General features: G+C 38.6%; 1 protein-coding gene across 2 annotated transcripts in view; it reads right to left on the bottom strand.

Moving 5' to 3' along the window:
- Window positions 1–1,794: 1,794 nt before the first annotated feature.
- Window positions 1,795–24,226, bottom strand: part of nocta (nocturnin a) — a 24,039-nt gene continuing 1,607 nt past the window's right edge. Inside the window, exons 2-5 of one of the 2 annotated variants that reach the window (XM_043674098.1) lie at window positions 23,763–23,937; window positions 8,766–9,038; window positions 5,163–5,576; window positions 1,795–4,019 (exon numbers count right to left, since the gene is read on the bottom strand). In XM_043674098.1, coding sequence (XP_043530033.1) covers window positions 3,601–4,019; window positions 5,163–5,576; window positions 8,766–9,030 — 1,098 coding nt within the window. In that variant the 5' untranslated portion in view covers window positions 9,031–9,038; window positions 23,763–23,937 and the 3' untranslated portion in view covers window positions 1,795–3,600. The remainder of the gene's footprint in view (window positions 4,020–5,162; window positions 5,577–8,765; window positions 9,039–23,762; window positions 23,938–24,226) is intronic. The other variant, XM_043674097.1, reaches the window with a different exon arrangement.

Genomic DNA, 24,226 nt, shown 5'->3' with positions numbered 1-24,226 from the left:
AAAAAGTCAATATTCCCTAGAATTTAGAAAGATTGTAAGTAAACAAACAGGAAAACGAGGTTTGACAGGGCAAATTGTCATAATAGCAAATGAGGACTATAACTCTTCAGTAGGAGCAAATTACTGCAAATACTGGAATCTATACTTAAAGCATCCAAGGGAAGAGAAACCGAACAGTCTAGATAGCTCTTCAGAGCTACCTGCTGCAATTTCCAGTGTTTTGTTATAAAATCTTAAGGCTGTTCTGACAGTGCTGAAGGTATTTTGTTGAGTATAAGACATTAGGTAAGATTCTAAATTCCATTGGAAACAAGGGATTTGTAAATAATGAAGTTGGAGTAGGTCAGTTATCATCTCTTTGGAATAATGAGACAGACAAGGAGCAAAATGAGCTATTTCTGCTTATGTTTGGAGCTTAGGACTGTCCTCTGATTTAGGGATAGATAAATGGCTGTGTGGAGTTTTTTTAATATTAAACTTCCTGCTCAACTATCATCAGCTGAAAACAGATCAGGCATGAACTGGAGCAACCAAAGATGCTTCAGCCATTGGAGGACCCTGTATCAAAACTGGAGATGGAATACACAAACAAACATTAGCTCATTCATTCATTCATTTTAGTTGCCTGGCCTTTCAAGCACTTGCAACATTTTCAGCAGCTTTCAGTTTTTTGTTAGTTCATTGACCAAAAATGGAAGAAATACATTGAGACCATGTGCATAGTCAGGTAGGGTATCACCACTTTTTAAAAAAAAACGCATGAAAATCGATTGCTGATGGGATGGGAAAGTTGCTGGCTAAACCAGTCTTCATTGTCCAAACCCAATTGTGTTAAATTTGAAATTGTTTTGTCAAATCTCTAAAATCTTCCCTGGAACAGTGTCAGGTGCCAAGATTAGAGTGGGAGTGGAGGGGAGAAAAATTAAAATCATTGGAAGCTGAATCACACTTTGAACACATCGTTCTAATCAACAGAAGGTGAGGAAATAAATCATAAGCATTTGCAAAATGTAAACAAGATCTTATCAGATGTCCTCCCTACAGTTTTTGTGAAATATTCTACTGGTTGGCAATTGAAGGATGTAATGCTTAGGTTTCTGATCTGTATAACTCTTGGGAGAAACACTGCAAGTGAATGGAATTAATGGTATATATAATACCTCAATTTGCTAAAATCCTATAGAAATTTCATGTGTCAATAAGATTTCAGAATTAAGAACATGTAAACTACTACAGTAGTGTTTAATCTTCAATGATGAGATTTGCTTGATGTTAAATTACTCCCATTGAAATGCCACATCACAAATATGAACCTAAAAGACACCTCCAATAACAAAGGACAATGTACTTCATTTACACTATTGGACAAGATAAAAAAAACTCTTTAACCTTACCATTCATGCCTTTGACCTTCTCTCAGCTGTAATAAAAGTTATTACCCTTCTAGTAACTGAAAGAAAACACTTCCAACCTGCCAAATAATCTCCCTGCATGAATTTGTTGCAGTAAATACTGATGGCCTTTGTTATGGTAAATACATTACTGTTCAGTGTTTCAATAACATTGTTAATCTTTAAGCTTTTAGAAACTGAAGAAATAACAAACATTAATAATAGTGGAGTTGAGGTTTATTTTAAAACAATTTGTAATTATAAAAGCCTTTGATCAAAGCTACCAGCTCTTAACATTTCCTATCATTGAATGAACATGGAACAATAGTGCACAACACAGAAATAAAACAGCTGCTTTAAATGTGCTTTATATAAAAACTCACTACGAAACTGACACTAGAAATTCCAACTTTGGATTTTTAATTTCATATGTTCATAGTTACATTCCTCTGCACAAACATTTGGTACATTATCATAAACAATAAATATGCATGTTGCAGAAATAAGTTAGGGTAACTAAAAGTTCAAAAAGCAGTTATAAGTGTCCATTTCAAATCCGTTATAATTCATTTAATGTTTAGGACTTTACAGTTCAAAATGGATTCCATTTGAGACAGGACTAGAAGAATAAAATTGTTTGGAACTACACTTAATACAATAGACCTCCTCTTTCATAACTACAATAGACTTCTGAAAAATGTTTGAAAGAATGGCATCCAGGAGTTTTTTTTTGAAAAAAACAACTAATTGTAGGATTTTTAAGGAAAACCTTTGTGCTTACAAGCTTTGTATTAGATTGCACCTCAGTGAATATTCATGGTAAAACCTTCAGCTGCAATAACATTGGTTATCAGTTCACAGTATTTTCTAGATTAAAACTATAATAAAATAACAATTGCTTGCATCCGGTTCAAATGTTTCAAGCATTTCAAATGTAGTGCCATCACTAGTTATTGTTATTAAGAGCAGATGAATATCATATCCATTATTTCAACACAAAATGTCACAGATCCCACACTAACTTGCAGGCTTTTGTACTGTTTGGGCCCCCAATTTGTGGTTTCTTTAAAATTAAAAAAAAAAGTTATTTTAAAAGTTATATAAATTGCTCATGTTAGTGGTTAATACCAGTAAGGATCAAATTCTTCCTTAAGTGTGCAAGATTGGAAAGTTTGCCTCCGATTACTACAACAGGATTACTGTAGCATTTAAAAAGACATGTTGCAAATTAGCATTAAAAAAATGGGGAATCGTGTGGCAAATTTGATAGCAGGATTTTAACGCTGGAACTGATCTTCCTATTCAAGGAAAGGCATTTCCTGGTATTGATATAGGTTCAATGTAAAATAAGTGTGAACAGCTTGATTTAAAAAAAAACTACAAATAATTGGGTTCAGTAATAAGTGGGAATACCACTAAGCAGAATAAAGGGCTTTACTGTGCTATACTGGAAATAGGTACTAGATCTGAATGTTGAAGAACGTCCTCCCTAACAGCACTGGATATATACCAACACCAGCTGGATTACAGCAACTCAGGAAGGGGGCCATCAGACCTCCGCAAGGGCAATTGGGGCTGGACAATAATACTGACCTTAATGTCCACATCCTAAGAAAGAGTAAAAAGCCTCCTGTATCATATGGCTCCTCTAAACTGCAAAAACATTAGAATTAAGAAACTTAAGTTTACAATGAATTTCACATTTACTTCCAGTCACGTAACCACAGTTTGTTGTTTATAGTTGAATAATTTAGTAGTTTTGGAATTGTATACACATTTACACTTAGCCCAGATTTTTCTTTGGTCTGTTTGAGAGGGGATTAAATGAAGGTCAAACGTAATAACGGTGTGCAAAATCAGAAATGACTGGCCATCTGTTTATTTCTGAATAAAACACAAGGCAAACTACACATTGGTTGATGTGCATATAAAACCACACAATTTGAGACAAACTACCCAAGCTCCATCCAAGAAAACGTATACAAATATTTTAAAAGAAATGGTCCTCACATTCAGTGGCATTTGAATCAAGCTTTAGAAAAAAGGTTCACTGCCGTTGAGACAGAAGCACTGTATAGCATTTCACCAACAATCATGGTCTGAAGACAGACTAGTCTCAAAATGATGGTAGTGGTTCAATGGAGGGTGGGCGGAGAGGTTCAATTCAACGTACTGATTAATTTTGACCTTTTGATAACATTGAAATGAGTCAACATTCATCAAATTGATCCAGAAAGCTAAATTCACAAATAAGTGACAAATGATCTGAAGGATAGTGGAACGACGGCAAGCGGTTAGGGCCAATTTGTTCCTCTGTAGGCAAATTCAGCAATCTATTCACACAAAATGCATTCCGGGAATACCAAATGTAATCCAACGTATGGCAGCTCTCGCCTGAGGGTCTTATCTTCCATGTTGTGAAGGGGGGTTCTGACTGCCCATCTTCACTCAATAGCTTGTATGCACTGCTCAGATTTAGACTAGACTTAGTAAACTGTTTGTAAACATCCTCAGTGGGCTCTGCATTAAAGTCTCCACACACAATAATAGGAATACCGGCTCCATTAGTAATGGTTTCTAGATTCTGAAGCAAATCACAGCCTTGAGAGGAACGGAATCGCTCCCAACCACTGCAGGCTTTCAGGTGAGTCACAGCAACACAGAACACTTTGCTAGTTTCAATGCAGCGGAGGGTTTGGACAATAGCCACTTGATTGGTCTGCAACATCTTTGCTGCTAGTCTAATTGTGGCAGTGTCAATCAATTCAAATCGTTCCCGCAGAAAAAACAGTGCACATCCATCTGGCCCATTGTTATGTTCTACATCCAAGCAAGGAGATGATGGTTTAGGGAAGAATGTTGAATGATAGCCTAACCCACTGAGAACTGGCTGGAAGGTATCAAAGTAATGATCCACTTCTTGCAGACATAAGATATCTGGGTGGTAGGTTAGAATCTCCTCCAAGATAAGGTATTTACGCTCTGACCAGTTCAAAGCTTCCTTTGGACATTTAATAAAATTATCCTTCCATTCTCCAAGAGCTGTGTTAAAGTGAGAGTGAAAAGTTGAAATCAAAAATGTACTATCATGTTGGTAAAATATAAAAGTCAAATCACATTAATACAAGAGAAGTTAGTAATACATGCACGCATTAGGGACAAAGCATAGCTCAAGTATCATAAAAAAAAAACAGATGTCCTGTTGTAGCCTCAATGTCCTATATAATCAATAAAGGGAACAGCAAAGAGAAGATATTCAACCAACCTGTTTGTAGATGACACCAAAATTGGAGGTGGTGTAGTGGACAGTGAAGGTGGTTACCTCAGTACAACAGGATCTTGATCAGATGGGCAGATAGAGATTAATTTAGATAAATGCAAGGTACTGCACTTTGGAAAAGTAAATCAGGTCAGGACTTGCTCACTTAATGGTAGGACTTGCTCACTTAATGGTAAGGTCCTCGGGAGTGTTGCTGAACAAAGAGACCTTGGAGTGCAGGTTCACAGCTCCTTGAAAGGTAGAGTCACAGATAGATAGGATAGTGAAGATACAGTGAAGGGCTTATGCCCGAAACGTCGATTCTCCTGTTCCCTGGATGCTGCCTGACCTGCTGCGCTTTTCCAGCAACACATTTTCAGCTAGTGAAGATAACGTTTGTTGTGTTGTCTTGTATTGGTCACAGCATTGAGGATAGGAGTTTGGAGATCATGTTGCGGCTGTACAGGACATTGATTAGGCCACTTTTGGAGTACTCGTGCAATTCTCCCAACCACTGCAGGCTTTCAGGTGAGTCACAGCAACACAGAACACTTTGCTAGTTTCAATGCAGCGGAGGGTTTGGACAATAGCCACTTGATTGGTCTGCAACATCTTTGCTGCTAGTCTAATTGTGGCAGTGTCAATCAATTCAAATCGTTCCCGCAGAAAAAACAGTGCACATCCATCTGGCCCATTGTTATGTTCTACATCCAAGCAAGGAGATGATGGTTTAGGGAAGAATGTTGAATGATAGCCTAACCCACTGAGAACTGGCTGGAAGGTATCAAAGTAATGATCCACTTCTTGCAGACATAAGATATCTGGGTGGTAGGTTAGAATCTCCTCCAAGATAAGGTATTTACGCTCTGACCAGTTCAAAGCTTCCTTTGGACATTTAATAAAATTATCCTTCCATTCTCCAAGAGCTGTGTTAAAGTGAGAGTGAAAAGTTGAAATCAAAAATGTACTATCATGTTGGTAAAATATAAAAGTCAAATCACATTAATACAAGAGAAGTTAGTAATACATGCATGCATTAGGGACAAAGCATAGCTCAAGTATCATAAAAGAAAACAGATGTCCTGTTGTAGCCTCAATGTCCTATATAATCAATAAAGGGAACAGCAAAGAGAATATTTTCAACCAACCTGTTTGTAGATGACACCAAAATTGGAGGTGGTGTAGTGGACAGTGAAGGTGGTTACCTCAGTACAACGGGATCTTGATCAGATGGGCAGATAGAGATTAATTTAGATAAATGCGAGGTACTGCACTTTGGAAAAGTAAATCCGGTCAGGACTTGCTCACTTAATGGTAAGGCCCTTGGGAGTGTTGCTGAACAAAGAGACCTTGGAGTGCAGGTTCACAGCTCCTTGAAAAGTAGAGTCACAGATAGATAGGATAGTGAAGATATAGTGAAGGGCTTATGCCCGAAACATCGATTCTCCTGTTCCCTGGATGCTGCCTGACCTGCTACGCTTTTCCAGCAACACATTTTCAGCTAGTGAAGATAACGTTTGTTATGCTGTCTTGTATTGGTCACAGAATTGAGGATAGGAGTTTGGAGATCATGTTGCGGCTGTACAGGACATTGATTAGGCCACTTTTGGAGTACTGCGTGCAATTCTGGTTTCCTTCCTATTGAAAGGATGCTGTGAAACTTGAAAGGGTTTAGAAAAGATTTACAAAGATGTTGCCATGGTTGGAGGATGTGAGCTAGAGGAAGAGGCTGAATAGGCTAGGGCTGTTTTCCCTGGAGCGTCGGAGACTGAGGGGTGACCTTATAGAGGTTTACAAAATTACAAGGGGCATGGATAGGATAAATAGGCAAGGTCTTTTCCCTGGGGTGGGGAGTCCAGAACTAGAGGGCATAGGTTCAGGGTGAGGAGAAAGATTCAAAAGGAACTTCAGGGACAACTTTTTCCACACAGAGGGTGGTGCATGTATGGAATGAGCTGCCAGAGGGAGTGTTGGAGGCTGGTACAATTACAGCATTTAAAAAAGACATCTATAAAGCAAGGGTTAAGAGTGATATGGGCCAAGTACTGGCAAGTGGGACTAGATTCGGTTAAGATATCTGACCAAAAGGTCTGTTTCCTTGTTGTACATCTTCATGACTCTACATTGATTAAACAAGGACACTGCTTATTCTGCAAAGGACTTCATCTATGTTCTGGTTCAAAAACTTAGTATTTGAACAAACTGAACCTTTTATTCCCCATGCTTTTATTAGAGGGTGCATGGATCACTTGCTTAAGACATGAACGTAGTGGAAAGATTACATGCCTCATCTTGGGATCTATTATCTATGCGAATGAGACAAGTCATACTGACTTGTCTCTGACTCTAAGAACACCTTTACGTTGTGAAAGATTTAAGACAGCACTGCTCTCCTATTGAAATTTAGTCTTTGATGATGGATACAAAATGTAAGTGTTTTCCCACTTATTCTTACGCACTGGGACATTGGAATCAACTGGTCTTGTCTTTTTTGTACTGCTGGGTATAAATATTGGCTGGAGTAGTCCTGCTACCACTAGTTCTTAAATTCAAGGGCTTTTACAAAGACAACATTCAAAAGATATCAGCAGTCTTTCTTAAAAGAGAAAAGGATTAATGTTTCAAGTCTGGCAAGACTTCTGTTGAAGAGTCGTATCAGACTTGAAACATCAACTTGTTTCTCCACAGATGCTGTTACACCAATCGAGTTGAGTTTCTCCAGCACAGTTTGTTTCAGGCCTCCCCCCAAGAAAAGAGAATTTTATGTTTTGCTGCAAAAGGCCTGATTAAAACTTTTCCAAGGCACAAAATAATGCAAACAAATCAGAAATTGTTAACCAAAGTAAAGTCAACAATTACTTTTTTTAAACAATAAATAGAGTAGAGTATACTGCAAAACCCCACTATTCGTAGGATGCTAATTAGTGAGGGGGGGGGGTAGGGAAAGAAAAAAGGAGGGCGTGATGGCTTGCAGTAAACCAATTTCAACTCAGCATTACTTTCACATGCAGATAACTTGCTAATACCCACTTTCTGGACTTGGGCATGAAGAACAATCACTGGTAAAAGACAGGTTAAGCAATGTTTACAGAATCATCTTTCCAGAGGTCTAGAAGCAGGGACAAGGAGAATGACTGAGTGGATTTCTGCTTGTGATGATTTATCAGGACAGAGTTTGGCTGTTATTGAATCCAAGCACAGAAGAAGGAAAGTTAAATATGAAATAAAATCAACTGGGATAGATCACCATACAGTGCCCCTGCTGGAAAATCCACATGAATGTCAGACAATAACTAGATCAGGTGTCAGCCCTTTGAGAATAGGAGTTGAGATATCATGCTGAGGTTGTACAGGAGGTTGGTCAGCCCTCTTCTAGAAAACAGTGTGCAGTTCTGGTTGTCCTGCTGTAGGAAGGATATTATTAAATTGGAGTGGGTTCAGAAAAGATTTACCAGGACATTGCCTGGAATCAAGTCATGAAGACAGGCTTGAACGTTTTTCACTGGCATATAGGAGGTTGTAAAATCTTATAGAGAGTTATAAAATCATTAGGGGCCTAGATAAGGTGAATAGCATGGATCTTTTCCCCAAGGTATGTGTGGGAAGGAATTCAAAACTAGGGGGTTTATTTATAAGGTGAGAGGAAAAAAGATTTATATTTTTTTAAAATATAGTGATTTAATTTTTGGAATGAACTGCCAGAGTAAGCGGTGGATGCAGGTACAGTTACAACATTTAAAAGACATTTGGATAAGTTCATGAATAGCAAAGATTTGGAATGATATGGACCAAATCAAGGCAAGTGGGACTAGTTTAGTTTAGGAATATAGTTGGCATGGACTAGCTGGACTGTAGGGTCTGTTTTCATGCTGTACAACTGTGGCTGTGATATTCAGCAATAGTAAAATACTTCCTAATACTATAAGGATTTGACAATGAACATTAATCATTTAGGCAAATAATTGGAAGGGTGCCACTGTCTATAGAATGGTATTCCTTGAAGAGGCTCTTTTCAGGAGAGAAGAGGTGTTAGAATTTAAACAATCATTTAAACATCACCATGTTGATGTTAACTTCATCACAAGTGCAACACGTTTCATACTGAAAGGACAGACCTTGTGCTAGTATGTTCCATTGCAGGACCTTGATTGGACGAGACACACTAGAAAGATTACTTTTCTTTAAAAGCAAAAAATCCCGTTGGAGTCTGGGTGGACGTTTTTCGAGCACCTTCTGACATTCTTTGAGGAGATCACTGGGGTCTGTTGGATCAACTGGTTCAAAGTTGGTCTCTACATCATATTCCTTTGGTTGTGGTATTCCATTATCTGTTATAGTTGGAGCCATGGCACTGTACAACCTGTTGGTATTAGTTCCCATGGAACACACTAAATAAAAAAAGGAAAGATGGAGGTTAAATATCTTAAGCATCCAGTTTTAGGTAAGTAATACATGATGAGAGTAAAATTCAATTAAAACAAAAATGCCATTAAAATTGGACATGTTTGAGCAGAGTTTTTAACATCACAATTTTAAAGAGACCACATCTTTTGGTATTTTCAGCCACCTTTAGCCTGACCCTCAAAAGAAAAAAGATGTAACTATATATAAAGAATAGCTTGACATTGTGCTTCTCTCACATTGCTTGGGGCATCATACCAGAGGGCCAATGACAGCTGCTGATAAATTTTTATTGCCTATGTTTAAGCTGTGCTTCTGTACACCCCAGAATACAGCACTGTCAGACTTCCTTCAATGGGTCATGTGATGAACCTACCACATGATATAGTAGTGAACCATACAGACTGACCCAGGATAAATTACTAGAGTTGAATGCGAGAGAGAAATGGTCTGAAATTCTTGGTCTGCTATTACCGAAGAAATTAGGAGCATCATCATTGACCCATTTTCAGTTGAAACACCTACTCCCATCCAATAAAAGAGACAGCTTGAGGAAATACACCAAGATTACGGTCAAGATGGGATCAAGACAGTTTTACTCTCCCTGATTTGTTCAGCACTTTAGAACCCACTCTCAATCCAGAGGTTACTACTGTTCAGAAATTGAACTAGACGGGCTGCATAAATAAACCAGCTACAAAAAAAAACTCTCAGGATAGGAATCCTGCAGGGAGCAACTCACCTCCTGACTCCTCAAATTCTCTCCAGCATTTCCAAGGCACAGGTGAAGAGTGTCATGGAATAGTCTCCACCTGCCTACAATAGTGCAGCTCAAACAATGCTCAAGGAACACGACACCATCCAGGTCAAAGCAGCCTGGCACAATATCCTCAAGCATTCACTCCTTCTACCAACACCCCACACAGCAGTGATGAGTACTCTGTACAGTGCACAGTAGAAATTCACTTAAACTGCACTTTCCAAATCCATTTGGAAGGACAAGAACAGTAACATTGGGTAACATCCCCACCTGCAAGTTCTCCTCCATGTCACTCACCATCCTGATTTGAAAATAATTACCGTTCCTTCAGTGTCACTGGATCAAAAAAAAAGTGTGTAACTACTTCCAGAACAGCACAATGGGTGTACACCTACATCTAATGAACTGCAGTAGTTCAAGAAAACAGCTCATCTTCATGAAAACTAGGGATGGACAATAAATTCTGGTCCAGTCAGTGACACCATATCCCAAGAAAGAATTTTTCTGCAGCAGTCATTGCAGAGTAGAAAAACCAGGGAGATCACAAATGACTTTTTCTGAATCTTTGAGCTAGCCTTGATATCAGAGCTCTATGGAGATGTGGCATACCAACATTTAAAAAAACACACCGCCATTTCTAACCAGCCTGCTTTGTTCTAGTTTTTGGTTTAACCAGAACTCAGTCTTCCTAACCAGATTCAGCAACACTTAGTTTAATTCTGGTACAAATGGCACTCTGTATCACACAGGCAATCCTTTTATTAAAAACAAAACAATATTCTTCATTTGTCCAAATACTGTTAATAAAGAATAAGAACTCTGCAATGTGGGAGATTTATACTTGAATCTTTTTAAAATGCATTTAAAAAGAAAAGCGTAAACTAGCTTCCTAAATACTAACTAGCATACACCTAACTACAATGCCAGATATTCCAACACATGGCAAATACATGCTACCTGTAATCTAATATAAATGCCTAGAATTGTTTGAGCCCATGTAAAAATATTTTGCAAGTTGCAAAGAACCTTGGGGAAACAAAATACTGACTTGCACAATTGAGTTGGCCCAAGTGAAAATGTACTGGCACAATAAAACTTCAAGTAGGAAACCTAGGTACTTCAATTTACAGATAGGAAATTCCCACAAAGAGTTAATGTGTTGCATTGATGTTGGTAGATGGGCACAATACTGGACAAACTTCACAACATCTTCAAAAGTGTCAGGAGACTTATTAAATATACACAAGACAAATATTATATTAAGATACTAAGAATAATAAAGAGTAGAAGACGATTTTGCCCTTCAAGCATGCCCTGCCAATCACCAAGATCACACCTGATACTGATATATGGGACCCCTCTATTCTGTAACTTCAACCCTAGTTTAATTGCTGAGATGATGCTCCCACTAGTGAGACATCTAACATGTCAAGCCCCTCCGAATTTTGTATGTTTCAATAAGTTCACCCTTCATTATTCATTAGAGTTTAGACCAAAGGCCTAACTTGTTTAGCTACCCTTGGCAAGTCAACTCTTCCATCCCACCAATCAAGCTAGTGAGAGCTGTGAAATCTCTCTAATGCCAGTACATCCTTTAAGTACAGGCACCAAAGCTGTACACTGTACTCCAGATGCAGCCTCTCCAACACCCTGTACTGTTACTTTTCAATTCAAAATCCCAGCAAAAGGTGAAATTCCATTTACTATCTTAAATACTTGCTATACCTGCATGAAAACATTGTGCTTTATGCACAAGAGCACCCAGATCCCCCTGTGTAGCACTTTCATGGAATTTCTCTCCAAATAATAGTCTGCCTTTTGATTATTCCTATGAAAGTGCCAGACCCTTCAATCTCTGACAATAAACTCCACCTGCCAGGTTTGGGCCCACACACAACCTATAGCCCCCTTGTAATTCCTCATTATACACCCTCCCACTTATTTTTGTATACATCAGCAAATTTGAATACAGCACACTTTGCGGGCCCCCATCCCCCCCAACCAAATCTTTATTCTAGATTGTAAACAGTTGGGGTCCCAGGACCAGTTCTTGCAGTTACATCTTTCCACCCTGAAAAAGACCATCTCCTACACATTAACTAATCCTCAATTAGTATCTCAGCACCAGGGACCCGGATTAGATTCCAGCCTCAGATGACTGTCTGTCCAGAGTTTGAATGTTCTCCCAGTGTTAGTGTGGCTTTCCGTCAGAAGTTCCCATTTCCTCCCACATCCAAAAATGTGCAGGTTAGGTGGATTAACCATGGCAAGTGTAGGGTTACAGGGGGCTGGGTCTGGGTGGCAATGCTCTGAGGGTCAGTGCAGATTTGATGGGCCTAATGGCGCCTCTGCACTGATTCTATCCAAGAATATTTTAAATCTATTTCCATTACAAACCTATTAGCCAGCAAGCTACAGGCAAAATCTGCTGCAAAGTAGAACAGCTTTTTGTTGCTTGAGCAGACAGGTTTTGAAAATATTGGAAAAAAGGTAAGAATGTGAATTTGGAAGCAGTCAGTAGCATCGCGACCTTTGAGCCAGCAGCTTCAAAGTCACAAACAGGATTTGATTGCCAAGAAAGTACATTCATAATTCAGCTTGACAGGTAGCGTCTAAATTTTTTTTTTAAAAGTGCAGGAAAACCCTCTGGATCTGGCAGTATTTGTAGAGAGATATTATTGTACTGGAAGTGTCAATTCTGAGTATTCTTCCAAGATGAACACTCTCAACTGTGAACTCTTCACTATGTTCTAGGTTTAATTGTAAAACCTTAAAGCATGGAAACAGACACTTCAATCCAACCAATCCATGCTGACCATAATCTGATCTGTTTGATCTGCCTGTTCCTGGCCCATATCCCTCCAAATCTTTCTTATGCATGCATCGAAATGTCTTTTAAACACTAATTGTATCCACCTCCACACTTTCTCAGGAAGTTCATTCCACACACAAACCACCTGCTGTGTAAGTAAAAAACTGGGCATATCTATTTTAGATTTCTCTTCTCTCACCTTAATGTACCTGCAAGTCTTGAAATCTCCTATCTTAGGGAAAAGACAACTACCATTAACTCTACCTATACCTCTCATTTTATAAACTTCTATCAGGTCGTCTCTCAATCTCCTACACTCCAGTGAAAAAAAAAGTCCCATCTTCCATACCATCCCATCTTCAAATTTTCCATACCAGGCAACATCATGGTAAACCTCTTCTGAACCCTCTCAACTTGATAATATCCTTCCTATAACTGGGTGACCAGAACTGGACACAGTATTCCAGAAGAGACCTCATCAGTGTACCATACAATCTCAATATAACATCCCAATTCGTATACACAAAGAACAAGCAATGAAGACAAGCATGGAGGGTTGGTATGGATTTGGGCTGAAGGGCATGTTTCCACACTGTAGGGAATTTAATCTAAAAAAATGCTGTTTACATGTGATACAAACTTTAAAGAATTCTGTACCTCCAGCCCTAGCTCCCTTTGTTCTACAACACTACCAAAGGCCCAACCATAAATAAGCCCTACCATTAATACCAAAATAAAAATACATTCAGACATATTTTGAAAAGCAGCATGGATCTTGCAGCTGGTCCTGGGACTGCAGGCTTAGTGTTTTTTTTAAAAAAAACAGCTATTATATTTTACTAAAAAGATTTTTCCTCCATTTTGTTTCATTTACATCACAAAAAAAATCAAAAACCCAACAAAAGTGATGTTTTTTCCAAATGGGCTTTTTATAAGAACAAGCTGAGGTTCTCTTTAATTCTTCTGCGTTAGAAGGTTTTTTTATATGTTGCACAGGTTTTTTTTTGAAAAGCTAAACAGATTTTTTTTTTGAAAAAAGGAGGAGTTGCGCTTTCATTCCAGAGAGTCCTACACATGGTCGGCTCTGGAAAAGATTTTTCTTAGAGAAATTTATTGAAGAGGACTTTTTTTTCAGTTAATCAGCTAAGTGGTTGATTTAAGTTTTATATGTTTGAGATGTATATTTAATTTTCTCCATTTTAACATTACTTTCTGGAGGTAATGAAAGGTGTAAAAAGGTATTACTGAAACAACCTTTAAGGCTTAAATGTTGTTAAGACCATAAATGAGGTACAGAGGGAAGTGGCTAGTGGATTTAGAAAAGTTATTACACAGCAAGATCAGTCAGGTAGATAGGTGACTGTTAGAAAGGTGATGTGCTAGTTCAAAACTCTCTGATGGTTATTTCTCTCAAATAGATATTCAGCTTTTGGAACTGAAGGGGATAGTCTCTCCAAGAAAAATGGAAGGGTCAGTCAAGTTACTGGACACTTGGAACGATTCTTACATTATATTAAATCTTGTCAAATGCTGTCTAATTATTGTTGTCAGGGTCTTTCCTGTCAAGTGCATAAGGCAGGAGATTCTGTGGTAGTGGGCATAAATTTAGGACATTTGTTGCTTTCCTGGTGCTGGGGTTAAGGACCTATCTAAACATTTCAAGTATATTGTTAAAGGTGAGATTGGGAAGCCAAACATTATTGTGCACGTTGGCAGGAATAACATTTGTAGAGAAAAAGATTAAAAGCAGTAGAGTGAATTTAAGAGGTTACGTAGAAGATTAAAAATAGAACCTTAGACGTAGCAATTTCTGGTTTTCTATCAATGCCAGAGCGAGGGAAGGAACAAGTAGTTTAAGGAGATAAGTCAATGGCTGAAGAACTGGCGTTTTGTTCAGGGATTCAAGGTTTTGGACAATTGGAATTACGTTTGGGATCGAAACGACCTGATCAAAAAGAATGGGTCTAATCTAAACTGGAAAGGGACCAATATCTTGCAAAGATTTGCTCATTCCATTGAGACTTTATACTGATAGAGGGAGTGGAGGAATTCTAAGTAGCAATACAAACAGAACAATTGGTGGGAAAGAAAGACACGAGAGAGAGTTTAAGTATTAGTAACTTAGAAGAACTAAACTGCATTTATTTGAACCCAAGAGGTCTCACAGATGAGGCAGATGAACTCAGGCTATGTTTAAGAACATGAGATTGGCAGTCATAGCTATTACATAAATCTGGCTGAGAGATGAACAAGATGGCAGCTCTGGGTTTTATAAACTACAAAAGAAAAGAAAAAGGAGGCAAGGTGGGGGATGGCATTTTTGATTAAGGAGTATATTATTACTCTAACTAGGGTAGATATTTCTGAAAAATCATCCAGTGAAAATAGATAGGTAGAAATTACAAATAAGGAAAGATCACTGATAGGATTGTACTATTGGCCCCCCCAATAGTAAGAGTGAAATTGAGAAACAGTTACACAGGGCAATCAGATATATGTAAGGACAATAAAGTTGTAATAATGGGGATTTTAATTTTCCAAACTCACTGGGGCTACCATAGTGTCAATGGTTTGGATGACGTCAAATGTGTTCAAGAAAATTTTATCAATATTACTAGAGAGGGAGCAAAACTAGACCTTTTGGGCAATAAGGCTGGGTAGGCAAGTGAAGTGAATGTGGAAGAGCACTTTGGGTTTAGCGATCATAATTCTATTCATTTCAAAATGATTCCTGAAAAGAATAAACCTTCCAAAAAAGTTTAAAAAATTTCAATTGCAGTAAGGCAAATTTCAATAGTACAAGACAAGAACTTTCAAAAAGTTGATTGGAATAGACTGTCCACAGGTAAAAGGATGCCTGACAAGTGCGATTAACTATGCACAAGCTTGTTAACAAATACCTCCAATCACTTTCACAGAAAGCAGAATGTATAAGTTCAAATACTGAACCAGAGTCTTTTCCATAACTACGTCCTTTCATGAGCTGAAATTGCAAGGCTAGAGAAGAAACGTTCCTATCACACTTGCACCGATTCAAAACAGATACAGCAAAACCCATGCCTTCTAAATATACTCCAGCTATGTTGATTGGCTTAAGAAAGTTCTGTTTCAAAATGCAAAAGGTCAAAGATCTTGACTTGTATTATCAGCATGTTGCCCTCCTGACCTAAAACCATGACTTCAAACTTTTTATTTGGAAGGAATTTATACATAGTCGGGAAGGGAAACAAGTCAGCTGATTGCATAATTTGACTTTCCATATTTGTGCGTATCTTCGTAATCATTGTGTAGCCACTCTTCTGTTCCTTGTTAGTACTGCACACATATTTGGCATGCTCCAGAACTCAGGCAACAGCATTGACCTCTTCAGCATCAGGTTTCAGCACTCATCACCCATGACACTCTATATATTTAAACCACTCAGTACTATTTTTGGGAAGCAGGCAAAGAGAATCTTTTACATCTTCAACCAAGAGAATCAATAGGCCACATTCAGTAAAGTAATTTAACTATGCCAATTTGGTTTAGATAAAGTGATGGTATAAAATTACACAGTTGATGTTAAAAAGGCATTAATTTTTGAGATTACACATGCAGTGCTATCACCGATTCTCCCAAGAATACAGCTAACAATGTCCAACAGTCATCACCTATACTAAGAGTATAAACTATAATGAACAGCAGAAACCTCAAAGTCCACATGCAAATGAGTAACAACATATTTCATTTTCTTGAGTTCATTGTTACCATTGTTTGATTTAAAGTTGTGAACGCCTATGTAAATATAGTACACCAAAACAAGATCAATATCTGGTCAAATATCTCCTGATTGGACTCTGTCACAGACGTTGTACAAGATCCCTGTGGAAGAAATAGGCATTGGTTCATTTTCTGTTAATGACATAAAAAATGCAATGGCAGGAAATATTTTAATCAATGTACAATCACAAGTGCATACAATAATAGATTGAGCAAAACTAATTGTCCAAGTCACTCACTTTTTTAAAAATTAAAAACCATTGGTTTGGGACGCAGTCCCCAAGATAGGTAGTCAAGTACTAAGTAATTTTAAGTTAGTTTATTAAGCAACAGTTCAAATGATGCATTGGCTAAAACAAACAGGAAGTGTACACACCCAACAGATGACCGCAAGTGTTGAAATGGAGAATTGGCACAGAGTTTGTCCATCTTCCACCTAAAGGGAATGGCTTCCTGATGACAAATGCATCCCTTCTCTGAGCTCTCATTCATACACTATTTCTAGGGCCTGAGTCTACCCTATGCCAATCACATGGTTGAAAACAGATAATCGCCCTGTCATCTTGGGTGCCTGCCTTACGCATTATCCATCACATTAGCTCAAAGTTACTGCTGAGGGTCATTTATGAGCCACGACACACACAAGCATGGACAAAAGGGTATAGAAGGCACTACCAACTTCGTATCAAAATAAAAACTGGAATTTTCTAAGGACTGTTTAAGCGTTTTACCAGAGAAAAAGAAGCCAGTTTCTCCATCAAGGTGGCCTTATTCCATGCTCATCAATTCCATAAGAGTTCTGTACTTCTTTAAGAAAAAGGTACTTTTCAGAATTAGACACATCTCAATGTTATTCTCTTATACCAGGGTTAAGATTACAAGGACTGGTTACACAGGCAAAGCTCGAATTCTCTTGTTGACAAAAGAGGAGGTAATCTATTTAAGGTACAGATACACACAGACGTGCACACAGACACCTACACACACCCTTATAGACACACAGACTCCCACACATGCACCCCCTCACAGACTTAAGACACTCTGCACTCACCACACACACACCACCCCAGACAGACACACACAGACAGACAAAGACCCACATGCACACATATATATTGTGTGGTGAATTTTTTTGGTACTTTCAGAGTTACGTTGCACAGTCAAAAATCACAGATTCATGTCGAACTCTGAGCTCAAAAACTGCACGAATTTATGTAAAACTCTGTTATTTCACTTTTTAGATTGGAATCAATCTAAACATCAGGTCATAGACAGAGAACACAGGGGGCTAGCACCTTCAACATATTATCTAGCTATCACCATTGTTAACAGCTAACCCGAGAACGCAACTTTAAAAAAAAAGGGTTTTGTGATTTACACATGAAAGAAGTGAAACTATCACTGTATTCTAACAGATGAAAGGCTTAACAGACAATCAATTCTTCAATGTATAATTTCAGTTACATCACACTGCAAATTTTTGCTATAAATTCTGTGTTACGATCGAGCCCTCCACTATCACCTGATGAAGGAGCGTCGCTCTGAAAGCTAGTGTGCTTCCAATTAAACCTGTTGGACTATAACCTGGTGTTGTGTGATTTTTAACTTTGTACACCCCATCCAACACCGGCATCTCCGAATCATGACTATTTAAGGTAGTTTTAGAAGGAGTGAGGATTTGCTGAGATCGAGGGGGGGAAACTACTTGCTATGGCGGAATGCAGAACAAGGAGCAATAACTACAGGGATGATGCCATAACATACTGACTCCCTCAAGTCTGTCCAAAATCTACAAGGCTGGAGTCAGGACTGTGATAAAATACTCCCCATTTACCTGGATGAGTGCAGCTCCAATACTCAAGAAACTGGACATCATCCAGGACAAAGCAGCCTGCTTTATTGGCTCAGCACCGACAAACATTCAGTCACTTCACTACTGATTCTCAATATCAGCAGAGAGTACTATCTACAAGATGCACTGCAGCAATTCAAAGATCTTTGACAGCATCTTCCAGACCTATGATCAACCTGCAGGCCAACAGCAGACAATGCTTGGAAACACCACTGTCTTCAAGTTCTCCTCCATCACATTTCCTGATGAAGGGCTTATGCCTGAAACATTGATTCTTCTGCTCCTCAGATTCTGCCTGACCTGCTGCACTTTTCCAGCACCATACTCTCCACCCCAAGTTCTCCTCCAAGCCACTCACCATCCCGACTTTGAAAAATTCTTTGCTGTTCCTTCACTGGTCACCTGAAGCAATAACGCGGAATTCCCTCCCTAAAGTCATTGAGGGTATACCTTTAGCACATGTAATGCAGTGGTTGAAGGCAGCAGCTCAGTACCACTTACAAAGACAACTAGGGATAGGTAACAAGTGCTGGCCCAACAGTGAGTCCCATATCCCTCAAGTGATTTAAAAATCAAACATCGAACAAGGGATAGCGGATATCTGTTCAGACTACCAATTAAAAATTGAGATTAAGACTGTTTGGGAAGAGAATCAAAACGAATAAAATTAAGAGGACCTCCAAGGCTATGAAGAATACACCCAGACTGTTCATCGCTTGCCTGAGCTTACAATTTCATTCTAAACAAGTTCAATGCTGGGTTGTTCTTCGTGACAGACACACAGTAGATAATTTCTAATCAATCGATTCAGTGATTATTGTACATTTCTGGAACAGGTAGGATTTTAACTCAGGCGTTGGGACATTACTGCTGCATCACAGAAGCCTGGGCATCTCAAACTACCATGTATAATTAAAATAAACAGATATTGGTATAGTTTATTAAATTTCAATATTTTACATTCATCTACAGGACATTGCAGATACTAAGTAGATTGAATAAGATCTGCATCTACCATGATTGAATCAAAACAGAACAGATTACAAGAGCTGAATGGTTTACTCTTGTTTTTTAACTATGATGCTATGTATAAATCACAAAAGTTAGTTTTAACTTGATTGAGTTTCCATAGTACTGTTAACACAAAGTGTGTTGGCTTGACATAACTGACAACATTACCACCAAGTCTCCTTGTGAAGTGTCTTTCAATGAAGAAAGTGTCCTCATTGGTGGCAGCCAAACATAATGCAGTATACTTATATTTTGTCTCAAGGAAAACTATAACTGCTGGGTCAAAACCCTCTATGCTTAATATGTGGAACATTTTATTGTAGAAGAGGAGTTTATGGATGAAGGAGTGATTTTATAATGACAGATTAACTAGATGAGTGTATACTCATTGGAGAAAGTGAGGACTGCAGATGCTGGAGATCAGAGTCGAGAGTGTGTTGCTGGAAAATCACAGCAGGTCAGGCAGCATCCAAGGAGCAGGAGAATCGACGTTTTGGGTAGGAGCCCTTTCATCAGGAATGAGGACAGGAGCCTTGGGGGTGGAGAGATAAATGGGAGGGAGTGGAGCTGGGGAGAAGGTAGCTGAAAGTACAATAGACTGTGCTTTTCCAGCACCATACACTCTCAACTGTACACTCATTGGAGTATACGGAGACGGAGAGGGTAACAGGGTAGATGTTGAGAGGGATGTTCTCCCTGGTGGAAAAGTTTACAACTAGGGAACAGAGTTTAAAAATAAGGAGTATTATATTTATGACAAATGAGGTTGACTTTTCCTCAGAAGGCTGTTACTCCTTCGAATTTTCTTCCAGAGTGAGTGATTAGACAGGAAAGTGGAGTTAAGTGCACAAATCAGATCAGGCATGCCTTTAATGAATGGAGTAGCAAACTCAATGGGTCAATTTGCCGAGTTCTATTTCTGTTGTGTTCTGAATGAATTAGTTACATGACCTGCACTGGAGTTGGTGAACTCAATGCCCTCTCCTTGGAATTTAATCTGAAGACTGAGAGACGTGGGACCTGAGTGCAGCTTGTAGGAATCATTCAGATTTATGTAGGATGTTACACCCTGATAGCATCAGCATGCATTTCAAACTCTAGCTCCTGACCATTATTTTCTCAATGACAGAAATATTACCAGCATACGATATCCACTACCTGCGAGGCAGTTCGTCATACATACAACCTGATCAACAGCACCCAGGGTAACCTTTTAATTATTGTCACTTGCTGGTCAATGCAAAACTGTTTCAGGCAAATACAGAAACAGCAGTAGAATCTTGGGATTCAGGAGACTGGGCTTCAAGAAGAGCCAATGGGAGGGTCTGAGACATCCTTACCAATTTTCTCAGGGTCTTGCCACAAGCAGAACTTTTATTAAAAAGGAGAACAGCAATGCACATGAGAGCGAATTGTTGGAAGGAGGGAATTCCTCTGTGGCTTGAGAGAGGGGCAACATGCAAAGTTCAAGAGAAGTGGGATCCACCTGGAGGTTAAAGTCTGGCCCCACCCCAAATTCAACCTATATTAACTGCTGCATCATTATTACAAATTTGTTAATAAGAATCTGACAACAGGAACAAAAAAGGTACAGAGGAAAGAATAAAATAATTAGGTAAGGCGGCTACGTATAAATAAAGCTATAACAATTCAAAGCTTCTGATCACTGCACACTTCTTAGAATGTGAAGAGGAATTAGATGTTTAACTAAAATTTCAAAGTTGTGCTGAAAATTACATAAATTTACATATTGCCAATATAAAACATGCATTGTCAAAGAGACTAAAGAGTATAACAGTTACTTTAACACAAGTAGCGAGTGAGTGGTTAGATGAGATTAATATGCAGAGAAAGACTTGTTAATTAAGGTAATCAGTAGATTAAGTAAGTAAAAAAAGACTATATTAGTGACACCAAAAGAATTGTCAATCAATGGTTACAACAGAAAGGAGGCCAATTTACATATTGTTTTTGTGCTGGCTCTCTGCAAAAACAACTCAGGTAGCCTGCCACCCTCGTGGGATTACATGAGACAGTACATGTATACACTTGACAGTGGGTTAATGAGATGTTAACTGAGAGTGTACTTGCCTCTGTAACCAAACCTATGCTGCAGTTGCCCTTCAAATCTTTCCGGGAGTCAGTACAGAGTGACCATTCTTCTGGATCTAGCATAATGCTGAAGCTGCTCTGGAGCATTTGATGTTGTCCATTTACAGAGAGCCTTAAATCTTTAACTAATTCTGAGTTGTTACCAAACTGTTGGGTAGTTCACTCCTAGCCACTTGCTGCATAACAGTTTTCCAAAAAGATGATTGTAACATGAAAAACTGACTCTTGGCCCGCACCCAAATAGGAACATTTTCTGTCTGTTCTGTCGAGACACCTTAATTTTAAGCAATTCTTTCAAAACTTCTCCCAAGCTTTTCTTTATGGAGAGCATTCACAGCTTTGCCAACCTGCCCATACAGCTAATGACCCACATTATGGGACCCATTCTCAAATTATTCTGTACTGGTTTATCATATGTTTGAACAAAATGATAGCAACAGCCAGATCACCTTTCCCATTTCATAACCACCTAGTGACTCAAAACTCTCAGATGGTCATAGTGGCAACCCAGTGTTGGTGTTGCTCCTTGCTGGTATTGTTAGCAAATTCACAAACACACCTCAAACTGCTCTCTTTTGGACGAAAAATCTATTTGGTGCACACAAAAATGAGGCCAACAAGTGTGAGCAATAATCTCCGTTCCTTTAGAATTATGCCAATTCTTTTAGACCCTTTCTTGATTTTACTTTGAAAACAAATCACATGTTTTCTGCATTCAATTTAATATGCTACTTGCCCACCCAGGTCCTCTTGAAATTTATCAAAGCCTTCTCACAGTTTATAATGCTTCCAGGTTGCAAGCCAACTGCAAAGTTTGTAATTGCGTCCTGAACAGCAAAGTACAAGTCATTAACATGAATAAAGGTAGTGGTCTTTGTACTGACGTGTGAGTGAACTCCTAATGTACTCTTCGTCAGTCTGAAAAACAATTGCTGACTTCTACTGTCTCCTCTCATACAGACAATTTCATATCCATGTGCTACCTTTTTCATTTTTTAAAAACTGTTTTATTATATCTTTGATTTTTCTTTAATACAGTCAATGTTTATCAGTTTGAACTAGTCTTTATGAAGAACTGCCTAGGAAACTTGATAAAATGAAGATGCATGGCTTACTCGAGAAAAGATAACTATATAGATACAATGAGCGTGAACTAGGAAAAACAAGGAGGTTAGGAGTTCTTTTGGGGGTGGGAGGGAGATGCAACAGCAAAATACTGGTGTTGTGGAAATCTGAATGGAAAAAAAGAGAGAGAAATACTTAGCAAGTTTGGCATCATCTGATCAGAACTGATGGAGGGTAGACCTGAAATTTTAACTCTTTCTATCTTCACAAATGCTACTAGATCTTTGAGCAGTTTTGATATATCATTTAATAGCTTTTAGGCATTTTAAGGCCACAACTAGTTTACTTACCTCTCCCCCACCTCACTTCATTCACATCAAAAGACAACTATCATATACATTCTTACTTCAGAATTAAGAATTTTAAGAGAACTAAAGGTGTTTATTTAGTACTGAAATGTCTTGTGTGCATTTGACTATTTGTCAATTGAGATTTGACTATTGAGGATAGTTGACCATTAAGATTCACTGTGCTGTAAAATTCAGTTACTCTTGAATGGGCAGGCCTCAACCACTGGTTAAGAAATTTCAATATGAGTTGAGAAGATTCGAAGCTCAGAATAAGGTTCTGGATGTAGGTTTGCTCGCTGAGCTGAAAGGTTTGTTTTCAAACATTTTGTCACCATACTAGGTAACATATTCAGTGAGCCCCTGAATGAAGCTTCATTCAGAAGCTCACTGAAGATGTTACCTAGTATGGTGATGAAGCATTTGAAAACAAATATTCCAGCTCAACGAGCAAATCTACATCCAGAATTTTAATACTTTAGCAGCCTGTTTCCGCATGAGAGACTGGTATAGAGCAGCATCTATCTGAGCAGGCAACGGACTTCCCCATTCAATCATCTATGTACATAGTTACTGGAAGCTGATTCACCATCTATTGAAAGTGTGCTTTATCATAACACATTCATTTCTCCAGTCATCTGTACATGGTTAAGTACAGAGCTTTTGAGACGACGATACTTTGAGCAAGCGGTCTTCATCTTACACATATATCCTTTCATAGATGGAGCTTGATCTTGCAAAAAACTTAACTACCATGTTTACAAGGGATCAATTAACTTTAATGATATGGAGACATTTCCTCTGATTGCTGGAAATCTATAAGAGCAAAAGTTAAGAATATCGACATTTTGTTAAGGCAAGTTAAATTGAATGATTTCAGTTAATGTGTAACCATGACACACAAATACAATTTCTTACCAATACATGGCAGTTCAAAAAGCGACTAAAATATAGATTTGAGATATGGAGTTCACAGTATAAAGATTTTTATACCCTTTTTGGCATAATGTATTCTTCCTTTACTTAAGGTTATCTTCAATTTTGACACAGGATGTGATGTGATGTGATATGACTGAAGCAGGAAGCAGGTTACAGTGACAGAGGAAGAGTGTGCCGGTCTTCTCCCAGGACAGAAGTTGCCTGTTCTCTGCCTCAAAACTCTGTAAACCTGAAGAAAATGTTACCTTTCCTGTAGTATGCAGTTGCTGTAAGCTGTGACTTTTCAGTTGGTAAATTGGAGACACTTCAAATCAAGCACCCGCTCTGTCCTACTTCCCACTAGCACATCTCATCCACATCCTGCACCTCCACCCTTGAACCCCACTTCTCCAACTGTAACAAGGTCAGAACCCGCACCCCCAGTCCTCACCTTCCACGCAACCAAACTCTGCATACATCACATCATCCTCAGTCATGGGGGGGCAGGCAGGGGGAAGTGATGGGGGGGGCAGGCAGGG

The sequence above is a fragment of the Chiloscyllium plagiosum genome, chromosome 32 (assembly GCF_004010195.1).
Source record: "Chiloscyllium plagiosum isolate BGI_BamShark_2017 chromosome 32, ASM401019v2, whole genome shotgun sequence".
NCBI lineage: Eukaryota > Metazoa > Chordata > Chondrichthyes > Orectolobiformes > Hemiscylliidae > Chiloscyllium > Chiloscyllium plagiosum.
Note: the sequence above shows the minus strand (reverse complement) of the source record. Positions and strands in the feature narration are given on the sequence as shown.